The sequence below is a fragment of the Macrobrachium nipponense genome, chromosome 29 (assembly GCF_015104395.2).
Source record: "Macrobrachium nipponense isolate FS-2020 chromosome 29, ASM1510439v2, whole genome shotgun sequence".
In the NCBI taxonomy this organism is placed as follows: domain Eukaryota; kingdom Metazoa; phylum Arthropoda; class Malacostraca; order Decapoda; family Palaemonidae; genus Macrobrachium; species Macrobrachium nipponense.
Genome location: NC_061092.1, coordinates 5,906,150 through 5,925,572, shown reverse-complemented (window position 1 = coordinate 5,925,572; position 19,423 = coordinate 5,906,150). Strand labels below are relative to the sequence as shown.

Genomic DNA, 19,423 nt, shown 5'->3' with positions numbered 1-19,423 from the left:
TATATCATTTAGGAAAACAGAAGCAACGAGAGAAATCTAAAGCATGAGGAAGGAAGCCATAAGCAACGCTTGCAACTTGAGGATTGCTGGTTTCCATCCGGCGAGCGCGAGAAGTGGTAGCTGTCGGGTGTTTCAAAGCAGGATTTACTGATTTTTTCCATCTTTTATTTCGACATTTTACTTAGCGTAAATTGACTATATTTCTTGAATACTAAAATATATACGAAGTGGAGTTAAGTATTACATAGCTTAAAAATAACTTATCACTGTATTTACACATCTTTAACTCTGTCATGAGAGTTTCAGTAATGATTTCTTGTCTCGAACCCAGATGAAATATAGGGTTCTGGCTCCTGAACGTTGTGTGAACTCCTCTGCCCTGCAAGAACCTTGCAACACACGTTAGCATTCACATGCAAGCAGCAGTGACCCGTAATGAGGGACCACAAACCAAAAGCTTAAGCATTTACAAATCATGGGTGGTGGAACATTTACTCGCTGTGACCCTTGATATCTCATCACGCGAGGCGGAATGATTGGCTTTGACAAAGGACGCCACACAGCACAACTTGCTTTGCAACAGCGCCAGGGCATCGAAGAGCACTCTCTTCATCTCGGTCACGAAGAAGAAGTAGAGGACGAAGTTGAGCGAGAATCCGAGCATCTCCAGGCAATTGGCAACGGCGCGAAAGACCTGTCGGCAAGAAGAAGAAGAAGCGAGTTGTGAAATGAAATTCGTATCTCGATGGAAATGCGTAGCACGGAAGAGAAAGTGTGTTTGACTGCTATATAGGTCTATAATAATTGAGTAACAGGCTATACTAACATATCAAAACCATGACAAGGAATGAGATTTCACTATGTGAACGAATATCACACGGATTTTAAAAGTTCCAGATTATATAACTACCTTCCAGACAATGATGCTCTATCGTGGTATACTTACCTCATGTTCAAACGACCCAAAGCTCGACCCAGCCGTATCTTTGAGAGCGAGAACGGCCGCTGGCAAGTTCGTCAGCAGGAAGCAGCACACAACAGCCACGAGCAGGTGGACCAGCCTCCTCTCCCTCTGGGCTCTCCCGCCGTCGCCTTCTTGTCTAGCCTCCTCGTTGGGGAACCTCTTGGCACGCACCATGCTCTCCTTCTGCGCCACGATCCTCCTGAAGGTGACGATGATGCACAAGTTCAAGACGGCAAGGATGATGCTCGGGATCATCCTGTGGCACAGCTCGACGATGATTTCCCAAACGTGCCAAGCTAGTGACCCCGTCACCGCCTCGACGCCTTGGTAGGTCCAGCCCTGCCCCGTCCCAGAACAGACCACTCTCTGGTAGAAGCAGTGGGGCATGTAGATCAAGAATGGGACAACTAAAGACAGAGTTATTCTCACGACTGCCAATCTGGGCGCATTGACGTTCTTGTAACGTCTTGGGAAGCAGACAGCTACGAACCGGTCGACTGACAGCCCGACCACTATATACACGCTGGCGCTGGTCAGGGCGTTCATGAGAGGGATCTCCAAGTGGGCGTAGTAGAACGCCCAGCCGTAAGGGAGAACCATTCGGTCGACGTGGATGAGAGATGGCACGAGGGAACTGGAAGCGAGGAGGTCAGTCACAGCCAACCACATGAGGTACTTGTAAGTCGTCTCCATGTCGGTCCTCTTATGTTGCCTCTGCTTCTTGCGCACTTTCCAGAGCATGAAGATGTTTAGGAGGTTGGTCGAGACTGCCAGAGCGATCAGGACTGGAATGACGTGCTGGTAGACGATGGTGTTTAGCAACGCCACTTCCCCCTCGGATGCCTCCTCTCCGACGGCCTCCATCTCGTCAGAACCGTTCGCCTTCCAGCATAGACCTCCACTGGTTCTGGAAAGCACGCCCTGGAAGAAGATAAAGGATGAGAGCGATCAGGACTGGAATGACGTGCTGGTAGACGATGGTGTTTAACAACGCCACTTCTCTTTCGGATGCCTCCTCTCGCCCTTCCAGCATATAGGCCTCCACTTGTTCTGGAAAGCACGCCCTGGAAGAAGATAAAGGATGAGAGCGATCTGGACCGGAATGACGTGCTGGTAGACGATGGTGTTTAACAAAGCCACTTCTCTTTCGGATGCCTCCTCTCGCCCTTCCAGCATAGGCCTCCACTGGTTCTGGAAAGCACGCCCTGGAAGAAGATAAAGGATGAGAGCGATCAGGACTGGAATGACGTGCTGGTAGACGATGGTGTTTAACAACGCCACTTCTCTTGCGGATGCCTCCTCTCGCCCTTCCAGCATAGGCCTCCACTGGTTCTGGAAAGCACGCCCTGGAAGAAGATAAAGGATGAGAGAGATCAGGACTGGAATGACGTGCTGGTAGACGATGGTGTTTAGCAACGCCACTTCCCTTTCGGATGCCTCCTTTCGCCCTTCCAGCATAGGCCTCCACTGGTTCTGGAAAGCACGCCCTGGAAGGAGATAAAGGATGTTTCCCCATTCTCTTCCGGAGCACCATTAGGTCAAGCTATTACTGAATAAATTACATCATACCTAATTTGGTTTTTTTAAATTTGGGATGTTAAACGCATTGATTTCTTTATACAGCCTGATCGATAGGATTATTCATACGTTTTATAATGGGTACGTCAGAAAGCACTGTTTTAAGGCACGGGAAAACAACACTGAAAACAAAAGGCGATAAGATTTCTCGATAAGCAACAATAACAGATAAATGACTGAAAACTGAAAAAAGAAGGTCAATCGAATTGATGGAAAGAAGGAATCAATTTTGATTCGCATCATCAGATAGAAGTATGGAATTTTCTTGGAAATTATGAAATAAGAAGAAAGGTGGATTAAGTGACGTCAAAGTCGACGGAACATTATTTCCTTAAATCAATAATTTTAGGAATTATAGGAATGAAATGAAGAAAATATTTTTGAATGCTGGAAATCAAAGGACAAAAACAATATTAACTTCGGAAAAAGTAACAAAAAGAATTTCCTTGCGCTGATGCCAAGGAAAAGAAAATATATAACCAAATTGACCTCAACTGAGAAAATTTCTGAAATCAATTATACTGTTGAATGTGATAAAAGGGAAGTATCCAGAAGTATAAAGCTCTGGTAATTATCGGTCTTGGACTGAATATTAATCGTCATGGAAAACGAGATTATTAAAACTAATCATAATGGAAATACTTAATAAAAACTGGGCTTGAGACCAATAGCACTGTAGATTAAAAAAGAATATGTAATAACAGAGCTAAGTCATAAAAGTAACTATTAAGAATTAATAGAACTTAATTATATTAGAATTACGTTCGTGGTCTCATGAATTTGGAGACGTGAATGAGTCTCAATTTACTCGCCCCTGTAAACTGAACCCAAAACATATAAACGTCAAACATAAAACCATGTTTGGTCCGCTGAGACTATAAATAATTGGATGAATAAACGGCGTGTTTGTTTGTTTGTGAGTTTAGAAAATGTACAGCCATAAACAACACAAGACGAAGATCACTGTTCAGAAAATAATGTTTTTCTTGTGCAGTTCACAGATCATCGTTGTAATTTCGTTGGCGCTGTGACGTAAAATCAACAAAATGTTGGTAAGGCAAGACGTTGATTAACACAAACAAAAGGACGTAAATAAACATAATATGGCTTCGAAGAGACGAGGCAAAATACTGAATTGATCAAGACAGATTGATAATAAAGGAATAATGAAATTAAACCTAGTAAAGGATTGCAAGGATAGTCTAGTACTGAAAGTGATTTAAAAAAGTATATTGATAGTTAATAAAAGATTGAACAGCAAATGAAATGACATTATACTGGTAAGGGAGAATTATGTTGTATGTAATTTTCCCTCAGGATTAATTGATTCCAGTCATTATTTGTCGAGGAATCGGACCCCAACCAAGAAATAGAAGTCTAAATAAATGGAAAAAAAGGAATATTCAAATAAATGAAATAAATCTAGAAAACCCGAGCTCACTGCCCATTTAGGAATATGGTGTACAAACGATAAAGAAGTTGAATTTTCCTGCATTGTGATCAAGACTGTATTTCACAAGCACTTATATAGGATCTGGATGACTCCTCACAGTCCACTTCCTTTAGTATAAACTAACGACCAAAATACGTCAGACGTTACTTGAGCTTCTTAATGGAATTGACTGTCCACTTAGACGTCTCTCAAGACGAACTTAAAGCTACTGAAAGCAGTTATTTAAATCTTGCTACCAGGAGATGAGAGGACTTTTAAAGTCCACTTCATTGTCAATAAACATGAAGACTCTCTCTCTCTCTCTCTCTCTCTCTCTCTCTCTCTCTCTCTCTCTCCCTGAAAAGGGGGGGGGGGAAAATCTCATCGGTCTCTCTCTCTCTCTCTCTCTCTCTCTCTCAACATAGTATTAGCCTGGTGAATATTAGGGCAATGTAAAAATAACAAAGAAAACGTAAGCCAACCATATTGCTTAAGTCATGTACTACTTGATCACTCTATCTCTGCTTCTGCCTCTTACGCCTTACGTACTCTATTAAGAGCCTTTTATGCAGAGAAACTGAGTCCTTATTTCAAATGTATCTACAGCATTGCAACCCCCATGTCTATTTTTAATTATCAACAACAAACAAATCACCACTCACTTTCTGCATATAGGGAGGTACTCAGCTCCCCCTTGATTATTTGAAGAAGCTAATGGGTAAAATATTTTGGTTGTTGTGGGAACCATTTAGGGGATAATATGATCCAGTATATGAAGTTTCATTAAAAAAAAAAAAAAAAAAAAAAAAAAAAGATATTTGTTGGCAAGCAGTTCCTCAGGGACACAGTTTGAATCATGTTAAATGAGAAGTGACACGCAACTGAATTTAAATGGAATTATTATAAGCTTGCCAATTTGCATAGCTATTTAACCAAACGAGACTGTCAAATAACTTTTCATAAAAACGCTGAAGGACTCTTATCTCTCTCGGGAAATCTTCGTGTCCTATTTTTGTTCGTTTATAAAGCTGATCCACGAATTGTATCTAATGTTTGGGCTTCCATGAAAATAATTTGGTAATCCCTCGTACTCTCGAACTAATATGGGCAACTCCCCCCACACCCCCCCCCCGCCCCCCACAAGAAAACATTAACAATTGATTAGTATTAACGAGCAACAGCAAAAAAGCATTTCCCGAATAGTCTTATATTTTCGTCCTATTCAGGCATCTCTAATAATTAACCACAAAAGTTCTGACAGTTCGTAATATATATTAGACGAACTAAGATCAAAGATATCACCAAAAGAAATAGTATATGAATACAAAATGCTTGTAATTTATATATTTTGTGATTTTCGTGAGTAACACGTTTCTCCGCGGTACTTATTCGATGTTCCGTTGTATAGGTTAAGTACTCCGCATAATCAATATAGTATAGTGATTAACTTCGTGTTTGTTTACCTTATTTCTTTATAGCATAATTTAATTTCAAGTTCTTCCGTGTTCAGCATGGTAACACCCTTAAGAAAGGTAAATTTTTGGTGTTTTATACGACTAGACTACCGTAATTGACATGATACCATGTGTATACTCTGTTTTTTAGAATAGTGTCAGCTGTATGATGATGGTAGTTCAGCTCCTTATGTTGAATGATGTTTCAGTTTTTATGTAGGACCTGGGTAGCACTAAGCAGTTGAAATATTTGGCTTTAGGCTAGGCAGACTAGCCTGGTACCCCTAGCTTGTTAGAGTGTTGTTAGACTAGGCTAGACTATTGTGCAGTAGTGGTTGTGGGTGTGTGGTTAGCCTAGGCTGATATTGATCTTTTTTTATGTGTCAGTACCAATATTAGAATGAGAAGAGGAAGTTATTCAGGCTTAAAGTTAATCTTAGCAGTAAATGCAAGGGCAGAGGAGTGAATTCTTGAAGTAATTCCAGAGAAGACAAAGTACAATAAACCAATATGTGGATACGATTTAGGATATAGCCTAAATAAAATTGTTCTATTTGATTGAAACCCGTTAATTAGGATTTCAAGAATCTTATGAGTGGATTGTAGTGATGTTAAGAGTTGAAATATTACATTGTTGATCCTTGCATATCACATGGTCATCACATCACTTCATACTCATGCTATGTTTGCATTGCATTCAGTCAAAGGGGGTGTGGGTGCATTTGTTTATGAAGTACCATTGACTATAGTCTTTCACTTACAAGTTTCTTTTACATCTGTATCCAACATTTTAAATGTTTAAATGCCATTGCTGAAATTTTCACAAGGAGAACTAATTTGTAAGAAACATAAAGTGAACACTTTCTCACTTTAGTTCAGTGAAATAATGTTTTTATTTGCTCTGAACATGTGTTAGCAATCCAGAAATTCAAGCAAATAAAACTGTTCAACCCCTTTTACGAAGAACCTTACACCCCAAGGTAAATACCCAGTGACAGCATTCTCATATTCATCTTATAAGTATGAATGACATACATTAGGACACCAAACTGTTCATTAGTGTCACTGGAGACAGGTCGTTTAGGTATTATTAATGATGTCAGGCATTCATCTGTTGGGAATTGTTGATAGGATATTTTAGTGCAACGAATAAACCATTTGTAATGTCAAGGATGTTAAGTGGGAATGGATGTGTGCTTGGCATTTTGTGGTAAACGATGGTCAATTTAAGCATACGCGCGCAAATACACTTACATAAATACTTATAAATGTAGGAACCATATATGTGTGTTTGTACATATATATATAATTTTTTTTCTGTCCTTGCTAATGAATCTCGAAGTGCATTTGTCTCTTGGCCCAATCAGATTATTACTGGATACTTAGAATTTTGGAGACTGCTGTGGGTTACAGCATGGGCTGAGAAGGATATAGGGTAATAAATATACCGTAATACCCCGATTCGATTTGTGTGAATTCACAATAGCGCGAACTTTTCATCGGAACTTGACTAATTATCATACAAGAGTTCTTCACAATAGCTCGAACATTTGCAAACCCACTAGAAGCACTGCAAAACCCTGCAAAAGTATTTATGTTTAATTATTATGGAAATTTTTAAATTTCATAGCTTTTCTGTATCAAATATTTATTAAAAATGTATTATTTTTTATTTTTGTACATGCATAAATATGCAGTTAGTGCATGTACTTTTATAAGATGTGATACCCACTCACAAAGTTACTGCACTTTTCAAAGATGATATCCATACAGAAACTTTGTTTAATTTCTGTAATACGTACTAATATGCTACAATTCGTATAAGTTTTCATGCTTTTAAGTGTAAAATCAGTACGGAGATTATGTGTATTATGTTTATATTTTTGAAAATAATACAAAGGCAGTAGGTAATTCAGTGTTAGTCACTATATTATAAGAACTCCATGATCAACTAGTAAAACATCAGAGTTGTCGTTCTGTGAAAATTACTTTCTTAAACTCGTAGAAAAGTACTGGTACAATTTGCATGTACTATGTTACGTAATTACAGCACATACAGTTAATGTACTTTCAGGAGAAGTGATCCCATTCGCACTTTTTAAAGATGATACCCCTCCAGAGTTTTAGCTACATGACCTCTCTCTCTCTCTCTCTCTCTCTCTCTCTCTCTCTCTCTCTCTCGTAGTTCATGATTTTAAATTTATTTAATTTTACCTTCACCCTCTGCAAACATTACTTATGTACATATGTACACTCGACAAGAAAACTGAAGATACAGTTTTCATTAGCTTTCGTTCATCCAATTTCCCATTTGTTTTTACTGGAAAGACATAATATCGCTAAATTTACTCTAGAATATGAAAATATACAGCAAATTATATCATATAAGTTAAAACTGCAAAACAAAACCGTTCAGATACTTAAAAACAAGATATATGTCCGAAGTAATTGGAATTTCTTAGATGGATTCGTTCATAGAGATCTGGTAGATAGAATGTGAATTTCTGATTTTAGTACTATGTATCACGACGACAATATTTACTCGTTTTGCTTCATGAACGGGGATATATTGCGTCATCGTAAGTGGTGAATGCAATTATTTTAGTTTCTACAAACTTATGATTGTGTTCCAAAGCGATTAAAGTTAGCTGACGTCAATGGCACTCAATGTTGCGACAGCTAAGGTAGGTTGAACAAATCTAGTTGCATCCGCAAGAGCGTTTTCTATGATGTGAGGAGGAGCCCTAGAACTTCGAGCGGGAAAGCGCAAGTCACTGAATACTGGCTAATGTAACAGATTTCACACTTTGATTACTTTGACGTTGACATGGATCGAATGCTAGTTGCTGTTTACAAAGCTATTGTCTTTAAACAAACAAATCTTAATCAAGGTTAAAGTAGCATGTCAGCTCAAAGATTTCGCTGGCTATATGCTCCCATTACAAAGCAGTTCGTAGTAGCTTACAGCCCTATACGACTGCATTTCTTTGCCGCTAGGCTGAAAGATCTCCCACGGTATAAAACTATAATTGCCTGTGCAATACATATTGAGTTATTTGTGGTGATAAATATTTTTACTCAACACAGCTTTTACGTGAATGATTTGTGGATGAAACCCGATTTTCAAAAGTAAAGACTATATCAAGAGAGCAAGAATGACCGCACCCTGTGTCTAAAATTTTTCACGTTTTTTTACAATCTTTGAATGCTACGGCAAATGTCGAATGTAATCAAGATTAGGGTATGAATTTTCTTTAGAGAATTAACTTGAATATTATGATCCTTCAAATTTTATCTAGCATAGTGCAGCACGATCTTGGCAGTCATATCCTATCGCGCAAGCATAGGCCTATCGATAGAGATAATTAATTCATTATATTTTCTTCTGCCTTTCCCCCGTCACAAGTCCGTCACCAGTACTATAATTCTCTCTCTCTCTCTCTCTCTCTCTCTCTCTCCCCGCTTCTAAAACATCCTTTTAAAAAATATATATATTGCCACTCAATCTCCCAAAGAAAATATAATGAAATTAAGTAGTTATAAATAGTCCTAAGCTGTCACATGAGCAGATTTTGCTCCTCTCTCTCTCTCTCTCCACCCACTTTTAAAACTCATTTGAAAAAATATTATCACTCAATCTCTCAAAGTAAATATAATGAATTAAGTATTTCTATAGATAGACCTATGATCTCTCTCTCTCTCTCTCTCTCTCTCTCTCTCTCTCCACTTTTGAAACATTTGAAAAATTTTATCACTTAATCTCTCAAAGTAAATATAATGAATTAAGTGTCTCTATCGATAGGCCTATGCTTGCGCGCTCTCTCTCTATCGTCAGAATATTTCATTCTTTACTGTATTGTTCCTCACGATTTCCACAAGTACTCCCCAAATTTTAAAACCCTTTCTCTCATTGTTTAAGATCCGTCTTCAATTACGTATGAATTTTACCTCAGTTTAGTGTCAAAGATTACTTATAAATAAGGTTTCACAGTAGGTTTTAAAAAAGGATGATCGATATTCTATCCTTAACTGACGTTACCAAACCAGCATTAATGAATAATATAGAGCCTGTTTCTACATTCAAGTATAAATGATCATAGGACCTCAACAGAATCTTTATGGGTAAAGTTGATGGAAATCTAGAAAGCAATGAACACTATGATTTTGAAGCTCCGCCCCTTTTCAAGAGTTGCCAGGTGTGGCATTATTGAATAACATATTATGTCCGAAGATTTACAAAAACTGTATCGGAAGTTTCCTTGCCGAGTGTACATGTCTTCTTTATTTTATGGCTTGTTTTGACTGACTTATGAAGTGTACCTAGTGATGCAAAGAAAACTTTTACTCTGACAGAAAAAGAAAATGGCATCCCATGAATTAGGGGTAACTTTAGTATATGTACGAAAATAGATACGTATGTAATAGTAGTTACTGTAACTATTTTCTTGCCAACCAGTTATTCCTTTTTTAAGGGTAATATATTAAACTAACTTTTAAATAAAATTACAGTAACTTTGATTTCATTTAAAAGAGCCTAATACTTAGGGAGCATGATTAGGGTCAGCTTTAGTGTTCAAAATCTAGAAGTAAGCATTTATTAGCAATTTCAGAGACTGCAAAACTTACGCGAAACTTTCCCTTGCGCGAGGAGGTCTGGAACCTAACCTCACGTAAGTTCGGGTATTACTGTATATATATATATATATATATATATATATATATATATATATATATATATATATATATATATATATATATATTATATATATAATATATATATATATATTATATGTATGTATGTATATATGTATAATAGGTATATATATATATATATATATATATATATATGTATGAATGTATGTAGTATGTATATATTATATATATATATATATATATATATATAATATATTATATATAGTAGTATATATATGTATATATATAAAAGGAGAAATCTTTCAGGACAAACTTACTCGATAACCTGGTACTGTTATATATACAAAGTCCCTGATGGGAACCTTTTTTTTGTTATTATAATCCGAGGTGCAAAACCAAAGAAACCCCGGGCCCCCCCCCCCCCACCCCCCCCCCCCCCCCTTCGCTGGCATATTGACATCCGTGGCGTCATTTGTAAGTAAACACCTCCACCGAAGGTGAGCATTTTCTTTGTAAACACTTCCATCGATTACGTGATAATGAACGGAGTGTAAAGTTTCTTACGAGGTCAAGAATTCATTAAGCATTTATTATTATTATTGTTGTTGATTTTAATTATTTCTGTTGGGTAATTTTGAAAATAACTATTTTCCGCCAGGATATGTTAATGTCTATCTATCAATCTATATCTATCTAAAGAAAACAAAACAGGTTATCGACAAATTTTATTATTTTGGTATAAAAATTGAGTGCTACACTTCATATTATTGCTTATGGTATTATGTGAGGTGAAATTATTATAATTATTAATATTATTATTAGTAGTAGTCGTAGTAGTAGTAGTCGTAGTAGTAGTAGTAGTAGTAGTAGTAGTCGTAGTAGTAGTAGTAGTAGTAGTAGTAGTATTCCACAAGGAAATGTGTTTTGGATGTATTGCTATATCCTCGTCAATTTTTGACCAGTTTTCGACAGGTATACCTCCCATGACGTAGCTATGTCACTTGAGCCCATAAGAATGAACGTATGGTGTCTGTGTGTGTGTATGTATGTGTGCTTTTTTCTTTTTATTATTATTATAATCATCGCATGTTGAAAAGATGCGTCTAGAAAAATCGGCTTCATGTTGTAAATTATGTAGGTATTGTAATTGTTGCAATTTCTTGAAATGGCTTTATGAAGTGTATTGTTCAAAGTTATGTTGATCAGTCAGGGATTTAGCACATTAAACGGATTTTTAAGTAATCCTGCATCTTGAAATAAGTGGGCAACTTATGTGTACACACGCGTGTGTGTATATATACTATATATGTGTGTATACATAGATTTGTCATTCTAGGTTAATAACCACCAATTGGTAAACATGTAATGAATGCCAATAACAAGTAACAAGCAACGCCAGGTAAATCGAAACCACTCAATAGCTGCCATGCTTCGAAATACTCTTTCTGATTGAGTTTTCATATATAATCTTCCTTCTTCATAGAGGCAGACATGATGTTTTCCTGTTTATGCTCCTCCCTCACCCTAGATAATGTGGTTGCTCATAGGGTTGGTTTTGGAGCTTAAGAAAAAGAAGGGAGAGAGAGAGAGAGAGAGGGGGGGTAGGGGGTTGGTGTACGTTCCCGCTGTTTGGTGAGATAGTGCTGAAGGGAGGAGGAGGTCTTATCAATGCTGGGGAGGGGGGGAGGTCTCATGAATGGCCTTCAGATTGGGAGCGTAAACGTATAGTATTCTGTTGCAAAAATAGACCTGATTGTGCACAGGGAAAGAAGTTAATTGGTTCCTTCGCTTCAGTACAGGAGTATTCTGTGAATGACTGCTGTTCTTATGAGAGTAAACGTTGTATTCTGCAATTCGAGCGGACCGGTCGATGTTTACTCTGTTCATCAAACCCAGAGTCAGTACAAATAAACAGGGATGATTAATTGAATGTTTGTGCAGATAAACATTCAAAGGTTAATTAACAAAATGCCTGGAGTACAATATTTGCTTGTCTGGGGTTTGTTTGATTTTGTTCATTGTTTTCTGTCTGTCTGTCTCTCTCTCTCTCTCTCTCTCTCTCTCTCTGAACTCAGTGGACGATTGAGTTAATGAACTTTATTTAATTGATCTAAAAAGTATGTGGCGTTGCAATGCTGATGGTGACCAGGAGCTAAAAACGACGTTATTAGAACTTTATCATTCAATTTTTACTTGTAGATAACGATAATTGTATTGATATCGGTAGTTAGGTAAATACTTAATGGCTCTGTGAGTTATTTTGTATACTTCGTGGATTTTAATAAGTTAATAGTCACTTTCAAAAAGTGGAGAAAAGTTTAGTTTATAGTATAAGCAGGCATCCCTCAGCTCGGGAGCAGAAATGAAGTTACAGTTACCCACACTTGGAAGATAACAGTGCATACTGATAAGCCAAAAGCACCCAGCCACTCAGAGAGATCAAGATTACAGTATGTAATAAATGTATTTAAGTTTATCAAGACTATTTGCATGGCGAATGTTATTGTTGACATACCTCTCCAAAGTTCCGTTAACTTGGATCACCATCGTACGTAGATGCTTGCCAATGTAACCTTGGGTCACTTATTATTTAATCTGTCAACGGATCACATAATACAGAGATACGGCGACACTCATCGTGAACGACTCGACGTCAGAGTGACAGAATGCCACCTCGAGCTCGTGACGACAAGCGACCGACCTCGACCGCGGCACGGAGGCAACTGACTCGTGACTGAGAGTCTGAGACTGAGAGCGTCTATAGGAAGTCAAGAGTTACTTTATGAAACTCGAGAGAAGATGTGAAACGCTGTGGAGTATATAGATTCGGCTAAACATTTTCGTGGGAAATGAATGGTTCGGGAGCCCAGCCCATACCACTTGAATGTTAAATATTTGAGGTTTCCGTCGTCGCATTTTTTAAAAGATAGCCCTAACCCCCTTCTTACCAGAATAGCACTTCGTGGGCGGAATTTTATTAATAGGAATCCATATTTCTGCTGTTAAGTGTTTAAATTCTTCAACGGAGGCTCAAAACGGCTCTCTTTTAAATATTTACGGCTTGATACGGTACTCCATCCATTTGCAACCATTTGCAATGAAGGGAAATGATACATAAACGCAATAATCAAAGTTAGCAGTTTTGCACGTTAGAAAATTAATATACTTAAACATTTTCGTAGAATAATGGGTAGTGGCGGCTGTTTGCTACATGTACTATATATATATATATATATATATATATATATATATATATATATATATAATTTATATACAGAAAGAGAGAGAATAAATGTCTTTTATCTAGATTTTCTATTGCAACGTTCTCCTTCTTTATATTTCCTTCTTATTTCTACAGGAAAAAGAATTATTAGTGCCTTGTTCCTTAATTATTAAAATGTGGTTGTTCTTTCTCTTCTCATATGGTATATATATATATCAGCATCGTGTTTTGTATATTAGGATGATAACTCGTAAAGCGTTAAAAGCGCCTCAGCGGCGTGGTTGGTATGGGTGTTTAGCGTCCCACCTCGGTGGTCGCGGGTTCGATTCTCGGCCATTCCATTGAGGCGTGAGAGATCGTGTATTTCTGGTGATAGAAGTTCATTCTCGACGTGGTTTCGGAAGTCATGTAAAGCCGTTGGTCCCGTTGCTGAATAACCACTGGTTCCATGCAAAGTAAAAGCACCATACAAACAAACAAAAAACAAACGTAAAGCGTTAAGTAACTTTTACTATGGAATTTGTAAATAACGCCTACTAGGGAATTTGATAGTAACGTCTACTAGGGAGTTTGTAAGTAACTCCTACTAGGAAAGAATTTTTAAGTAACTTCTACTAGAAATTTGTAAGTAACGCCTATTAGGAAATTTGTAAGTAACGTCTACTAGGGAATTTGTAAGTAACCCCTACTAGGGAATTTGTAAGTAATGCCTATTAGGGAATGTGTAAGTAACGCCTACTAGGGAATTTGCAAGTAACTCTACTACTATGAGATTCAGGGCCTCTGTAACCACGGTTTTTTGGACTTTGCTCCTTGTCAAAACATCGGATGTAGCTGAAAGTTGACATATGTATATTTTACAACCACACACAAATTTTGTCAGCATTATCAATAACCTAAACCCGATAGTTTTAATTTTTATAGAGTAAAAATTATCTAGCCGACGCCATGGCCAATGATTACGAGCCAAGAGTCGAAAAACATTCATTACGTAAGCAAAGTAAACACCTTTTGATGAAATGTTGCCCCGCCCATCCACTAGACAGACACTCGTTCTCCTTGTTCCATCGGCTCTGAAACCCGAAGACTTTATGAATGGCGGAACGATACATGGATGTGGGTGGGGTATCTGTGCTAGCGTAGTAATACTACTGTAGCAGTAGTGCCGCAACAGTATATGCGTAATATACATGAATTAAACGTTTAGGCCAACTGCTGGGATCCTTGATGATCATTTAGCACTTCTTACAACTACTCGAGAAATGAGTTTTTATAGCCAGAAGTTAAATTTTGTAATCCAACAATGCCCCTGATAGCCTTCAGTGTTATCCTGAATTATAACGAGGCCAAAGTGGGTGGAGCCTCATGAAGTTATCATTCTGACGATAATTACTGGTGAAGGTTTAAAGCCAAAATACGGTACAGGCTATTTTTTTTCAGTAAATAGGAAGATAGCCAATAAATAAAAATTGCTTGACATTGGATATTGCAGTTATCAAATCAAGCTTGTCTACTATGTTTTTGAAAATTACCAACTATTACCTACATCTTGTCAACCTGATTGTGACCTATAAAGTAGACTGTAATTTCTTAGGAAACTTATTTTGGGAGTTAGACTAATAATCGAAGTGTTTTTGTATTTATTACATATTTTGTTGGTTTGTTTATTATGACAATTATCAGTGGAGAGGTTTCAGAGTTCATAAAGGTGTGCTGCTTTGCTTGTATTTAAATTTGTTTGTCATTGTTGCCAGAGGTATAGCCTTCGTACGTATAGCCAATCATCCATCGAGAAAAGAGGGAAGAAATGCTGTCATAAGTTACGTACGAGTGCGTTCGAAACCTTTTCTCTGAGTAAGTTGGCCCGTCTTCAAAAAAAGTCACTTTTTACATTGTAAGTACCAAATTTATTCAACCTACGTAATGCAGAATGCAGTCAAAATTTATGTGTACATATAATGTGTATTCTGAATAAGCGTTATATTTTGAAATGCATAGATAAAAAGTTAATGCGAAAAAAACCGTGTTACAAGAGGCCTGAATCTCATAGTAGGGAATTTGTAGCACGCCTGGCCGGCCGCATATTTTTCATCACCAATTTTAGTAGCGCAAACTGTTTATTTTAGTTAGCCAATTAGGTCTGGTTTACTCTGTAACCTCTACTGTCGACGAAATGGACTGAAGAGAGAGAGAGAGAGAAGGGGTCGAATAATTATGAAAAATTTTCATACTAAAAATAAATTTAGAGAGAGAGACCTTACCTTACAGACCTTACATCTTGTTCGGGTTGCCCCAGGTCCCTCAGTGTGAGGCACCTCTAATGTCTACCAGAGAGTTGCTAGTACATCTTCCGGTATATTTTGCATCTTCCAATCTTGGATGGTCTGGGATGCAGTTTAGATATTTGTCGAGCTTATTCTTAAACACATCTACGCTCACTCCTGATATATTCCTCAGATGAGTCTGGCAACGCATTGAATAGACGCTGCATTATCGATGCTGGTGCGTAGTGGATTATGTCCTGTGTGCTTTTCCTTATTTTTCCTGGTATAGTTTTGGGCACTATTAATCTACCTCTGCTGCTCGTTTCTGATATTTTTAGTTCCATGATATTTTCTGCTATTCCTTCTATCTGTTTCCATGCCTGAATTATCATGTAGCGTTCTCTTCTCCTTTCTAGACTATATAATTTTAAGAATTGTAGTCTTTCCCAGTAGTCTAGGTCCTTAACTTCTTCTATTTCTAACTGTAAAGGACCTTTGTACACTCTCTATTGGCAATATCCTTTTGATAGTGTGGGTACCATATCATATTGCAATATTCAAGTGGATACGAACATATGTTTTATAAAGCATAATCATGTGTTCAGCTTTTCTTGTTTTGAAGTGCCGTAACAACATTCCCATTTTTGCTTTACATTTTGCCAACAGAGTTGCTATTTGATCATTGCATAACATGTTCCTATTCATCATCACACCAAGGTCTTTAACTGCTTCCTTATTTGTGATGGTCTCATTATTAGGTCCCTTATATGCATATAGCTTTCTTTCTCTGTCTCCATAATTTATTGATTCAAATTTATCAGAGTTAAATACCATCCATTTACCTCTGCCCAATCATATACTTTGTTAAGGTCTCTTTGTAGAGCGTTCCTATCTTCATCACAAGTAATTTCTCTACTTATTCTTGTCATCTGCGAAACTACTCACTACCGAATCCTTCACATTATTGTCTATGTCTTCAATCATAATAACAACAGTATTGCAGCTAACACCGTACCTTGCGGCACACCGGATATTACCTTGACTTCATCCGATTTCTCTGTCGTTTGCAATAACTATCTGTTTTCTGTTGTGTAAAAATTCTTTAACCATCTTCCTACTTTATCCACGATATTGTGTTTTCTAATTTTCTTCGCTAATATATTATGGTCTACTTTATCAAAAGCTTTTGCAAAGTCTAAATAAAACCACATCTGTTTCATTTCCGCTTTTCATATTTTTGAATATGTTCTCACGGTGGACTAACAGTTGGGTTTGTGTACTTTTTCCGGGTACGAAACCATGTTGTCCTTTATTAAACAAATTATTTTTTATTAAATGTTTCATAATATTTTTCTTCATTACCCTTTCATACACTTTCATAATATGTGATGTTAGACTCACAGGCCTATAATTACTTGCCTCTAGTCTTGATCCACTTTTGAAAGTAGGGGTAATATATGCTAATTTGTGCTCATCATAAATCTTGCCTGTATCTACACTTTGTCTTAATAATATTGCAAGTGGCTTTGCGATAGAATGAACTACTTTCTTTAACAAAATAGCAGGAATTCCATCAGGCCCTGCAGCAGCTCCATTTTTAATTTCATTAATAGCCTGCACAATATCAGCTTCATTAATATCTATGTCAGCTAAATATTCACTATTTTCATCCCTTACTTCTATATCATTATCTTCATTATCTATTCTAGGGGTGAATTCTCTCTTATATCGTTCTGCCAGTATGTTGCAAATTTCCTTTTTTTCATTCGTTAATCTCCCTTCAATTCTCAGAGGGCCTATTTCTATTCTTCTTTTATTCATCTTCTTCGCATATGAGTATATAGCTTGGGGTTTTGCTTGATATTTAATAGGGTTTTTTCTTCCAAGTCCCGTTTTTCATTTTCTTTTGGTTGTATAATCTTTTGTTCTGCATTTTCTATCTTACTTTTTAGTTCTATAAACTTTCCATGCATTTTTTTCTTTTGCAAGACCTTTTTTCCACTTTCTGATTTTCTGGAACAAGATCCTTCTGTCTCTTGGTATGCATGAATGATGTTTACTTTTCTTCTTCGGTATATATTTTTTCCCACTATTGTTTTTCTCCAATATTTTATATAATATCTCCGTATTTACCCTTATGTCATCACTTACGAAAATGTTATAACCCAATCTTTGTTTAATTCTTCATTTTAATTCTGACCATTTATATTTACTGTAGAAGTTGTATTTTCCATATCCTTCCCACTTTTTCATTTCTTGCTTATCTCTATTTTCACTTGCTTTGGAATGAACTGTTAATTCTATGACATTATGGTCTGAAATATTCGCATTATAAACTATTATTTCTTTAACATAATTCATCTCGTTCACAAATACTAGGTCTAAAGTATTTTCCTTTCTTGTTGGCAGGTGATTTATTTGTGAATGTTGTATTCTAGTAGCATATCTAATAGCTTTTCAAATTGCCTCTTATCGTTCTGCACTACTATTACTCTCTTTTTTATATGTATAAGTACAACCACAATCTCCTATTCGTTCTTTCCATTCTACGAAAGGAAAGTTGAAGTCACCAGATAGGAGAATAGTCCAGTCCTTGTGATTTCTACATATATCATCCAATTTTTCAATTATTAAGTCAACTCTTTAGTATTATTTAGGAGGTCTATATATTACTATGTTCATCAATTTTTCAGATTCAAATTCTACCGCTATTAGTTCACATTCTGAGTTACTATATTTCTCATATATTTTTCCTTGTTTTTGTCTTTCCCATATATTGCGGTTCCCCCTTGATTCCTATTTTTCTATCTGATCTATAAGTTTGGAACCCTTTTTTTTATTTGATCATCATTCCCCCAGTCTCTTGGAATACCAGGTTTCACTTATATTCATTATATCTATTTTCTTTTCAGTTTTTGGGTTAGTTCTTCTAAGTACGCTATTTGTTTTTCTTTTGAGTTACTCGTAACTAAACCCTGCGCATTCATCACTATGATGGTTTGCGTGTTTTCTCCTTCATTTTATACTGGTAGTAATAAGGATTTTCCCATGTCTCTTTCCTGTTCTGGTATGTTGTTCTTTTTTTCATTTCCCAGAAAATTCTGACATTAAAAAATCCAACTTTTCCATAATATTGATCTTCCTTCATCATAATTATTCATTTTGTGTCTGAATCTGCAATTTTCTCCGTTTCTGCAATATCCTCTTGCATAATAAATACAGTTATTATCTCTTGAGTAGAATTTCGGAGCTGATGCTTTGAAATTTTTTTGCTGACACCTCTGCATATCTCATTGTGGTTTGCTTTTCTCTTTTACCTGATATTCTTGATTTCTCTTCTTTATTTGTTTCTTTCTTATTTTGGATTTTATTACTTGGTTGGTTATTTATTTGATTATGATTCATGGCTACAGGGTGCATATATTTGCATTTTTTGTCGAACTTACATCCTTTTCCTTCTTTTAGGTTTTTACATATTTTTTGGATGCAGATCTCTGCAATCATCCCCATATCCATCTAAGTATGCAACATTTACCATATATTTCATAGTTTTGACATATCTTAGGATGTTTGTAGTAACATCTTTCTCCAAATCTGCAATTCCCTCTTTTCAAAAGGTTGCAGATTTTGTCTTTCTTGTCTATTTTTTCCTCTTTCCCGTCATTGTATAGATCTGGGTAGAGCCTCTTCGGGATTTGCTTTTCTGTTGTCATATCGTAATTTATTTCTCGTAGGTATGCTGCTTTATTGCCTCATATGTAGTATCAATGAGTATCTCTGCATCCATACTTTTATCTTGTTCTTTGTTTTCCTTATTTTTTTTCTGTCATTTCATTTTTGTTTACTTCTCTTCCG

At 36.6% G+C, this 19,423-nt stretch overlaps 1 protein-coding gene across 1 annotated transcript; it reads right to left on the bottom strand.

Annotated features, from left to right (window-relative positions):
• Positions 1-143: 143 nt before the first annotated feature.
• Positions 144-12,800, bottom strand: LOC135206068 (probable G-protein coupled receptor AH9.1). Its single transcript, XM_064237264.1, has 3 exons — positions 12,597-12,800; positions 947-1,885; positions 144-694 (listed from the first exon to the last, which is right to left on the bottom strand). Exons 2-3 carry the CDS (start codon positions 1,826-1,828, stop codon positions 467-469), a joined length of 1,110 nt encoding a protein of 369 aa, XP_064093334.1. The 5' UTR covers positions 1,829-1,885; positions 12,597-12,800; the 3' UTR covers positions 144-466.
• Positions 12,801-19,423: the final 6,623 nt, after the last annotated feature.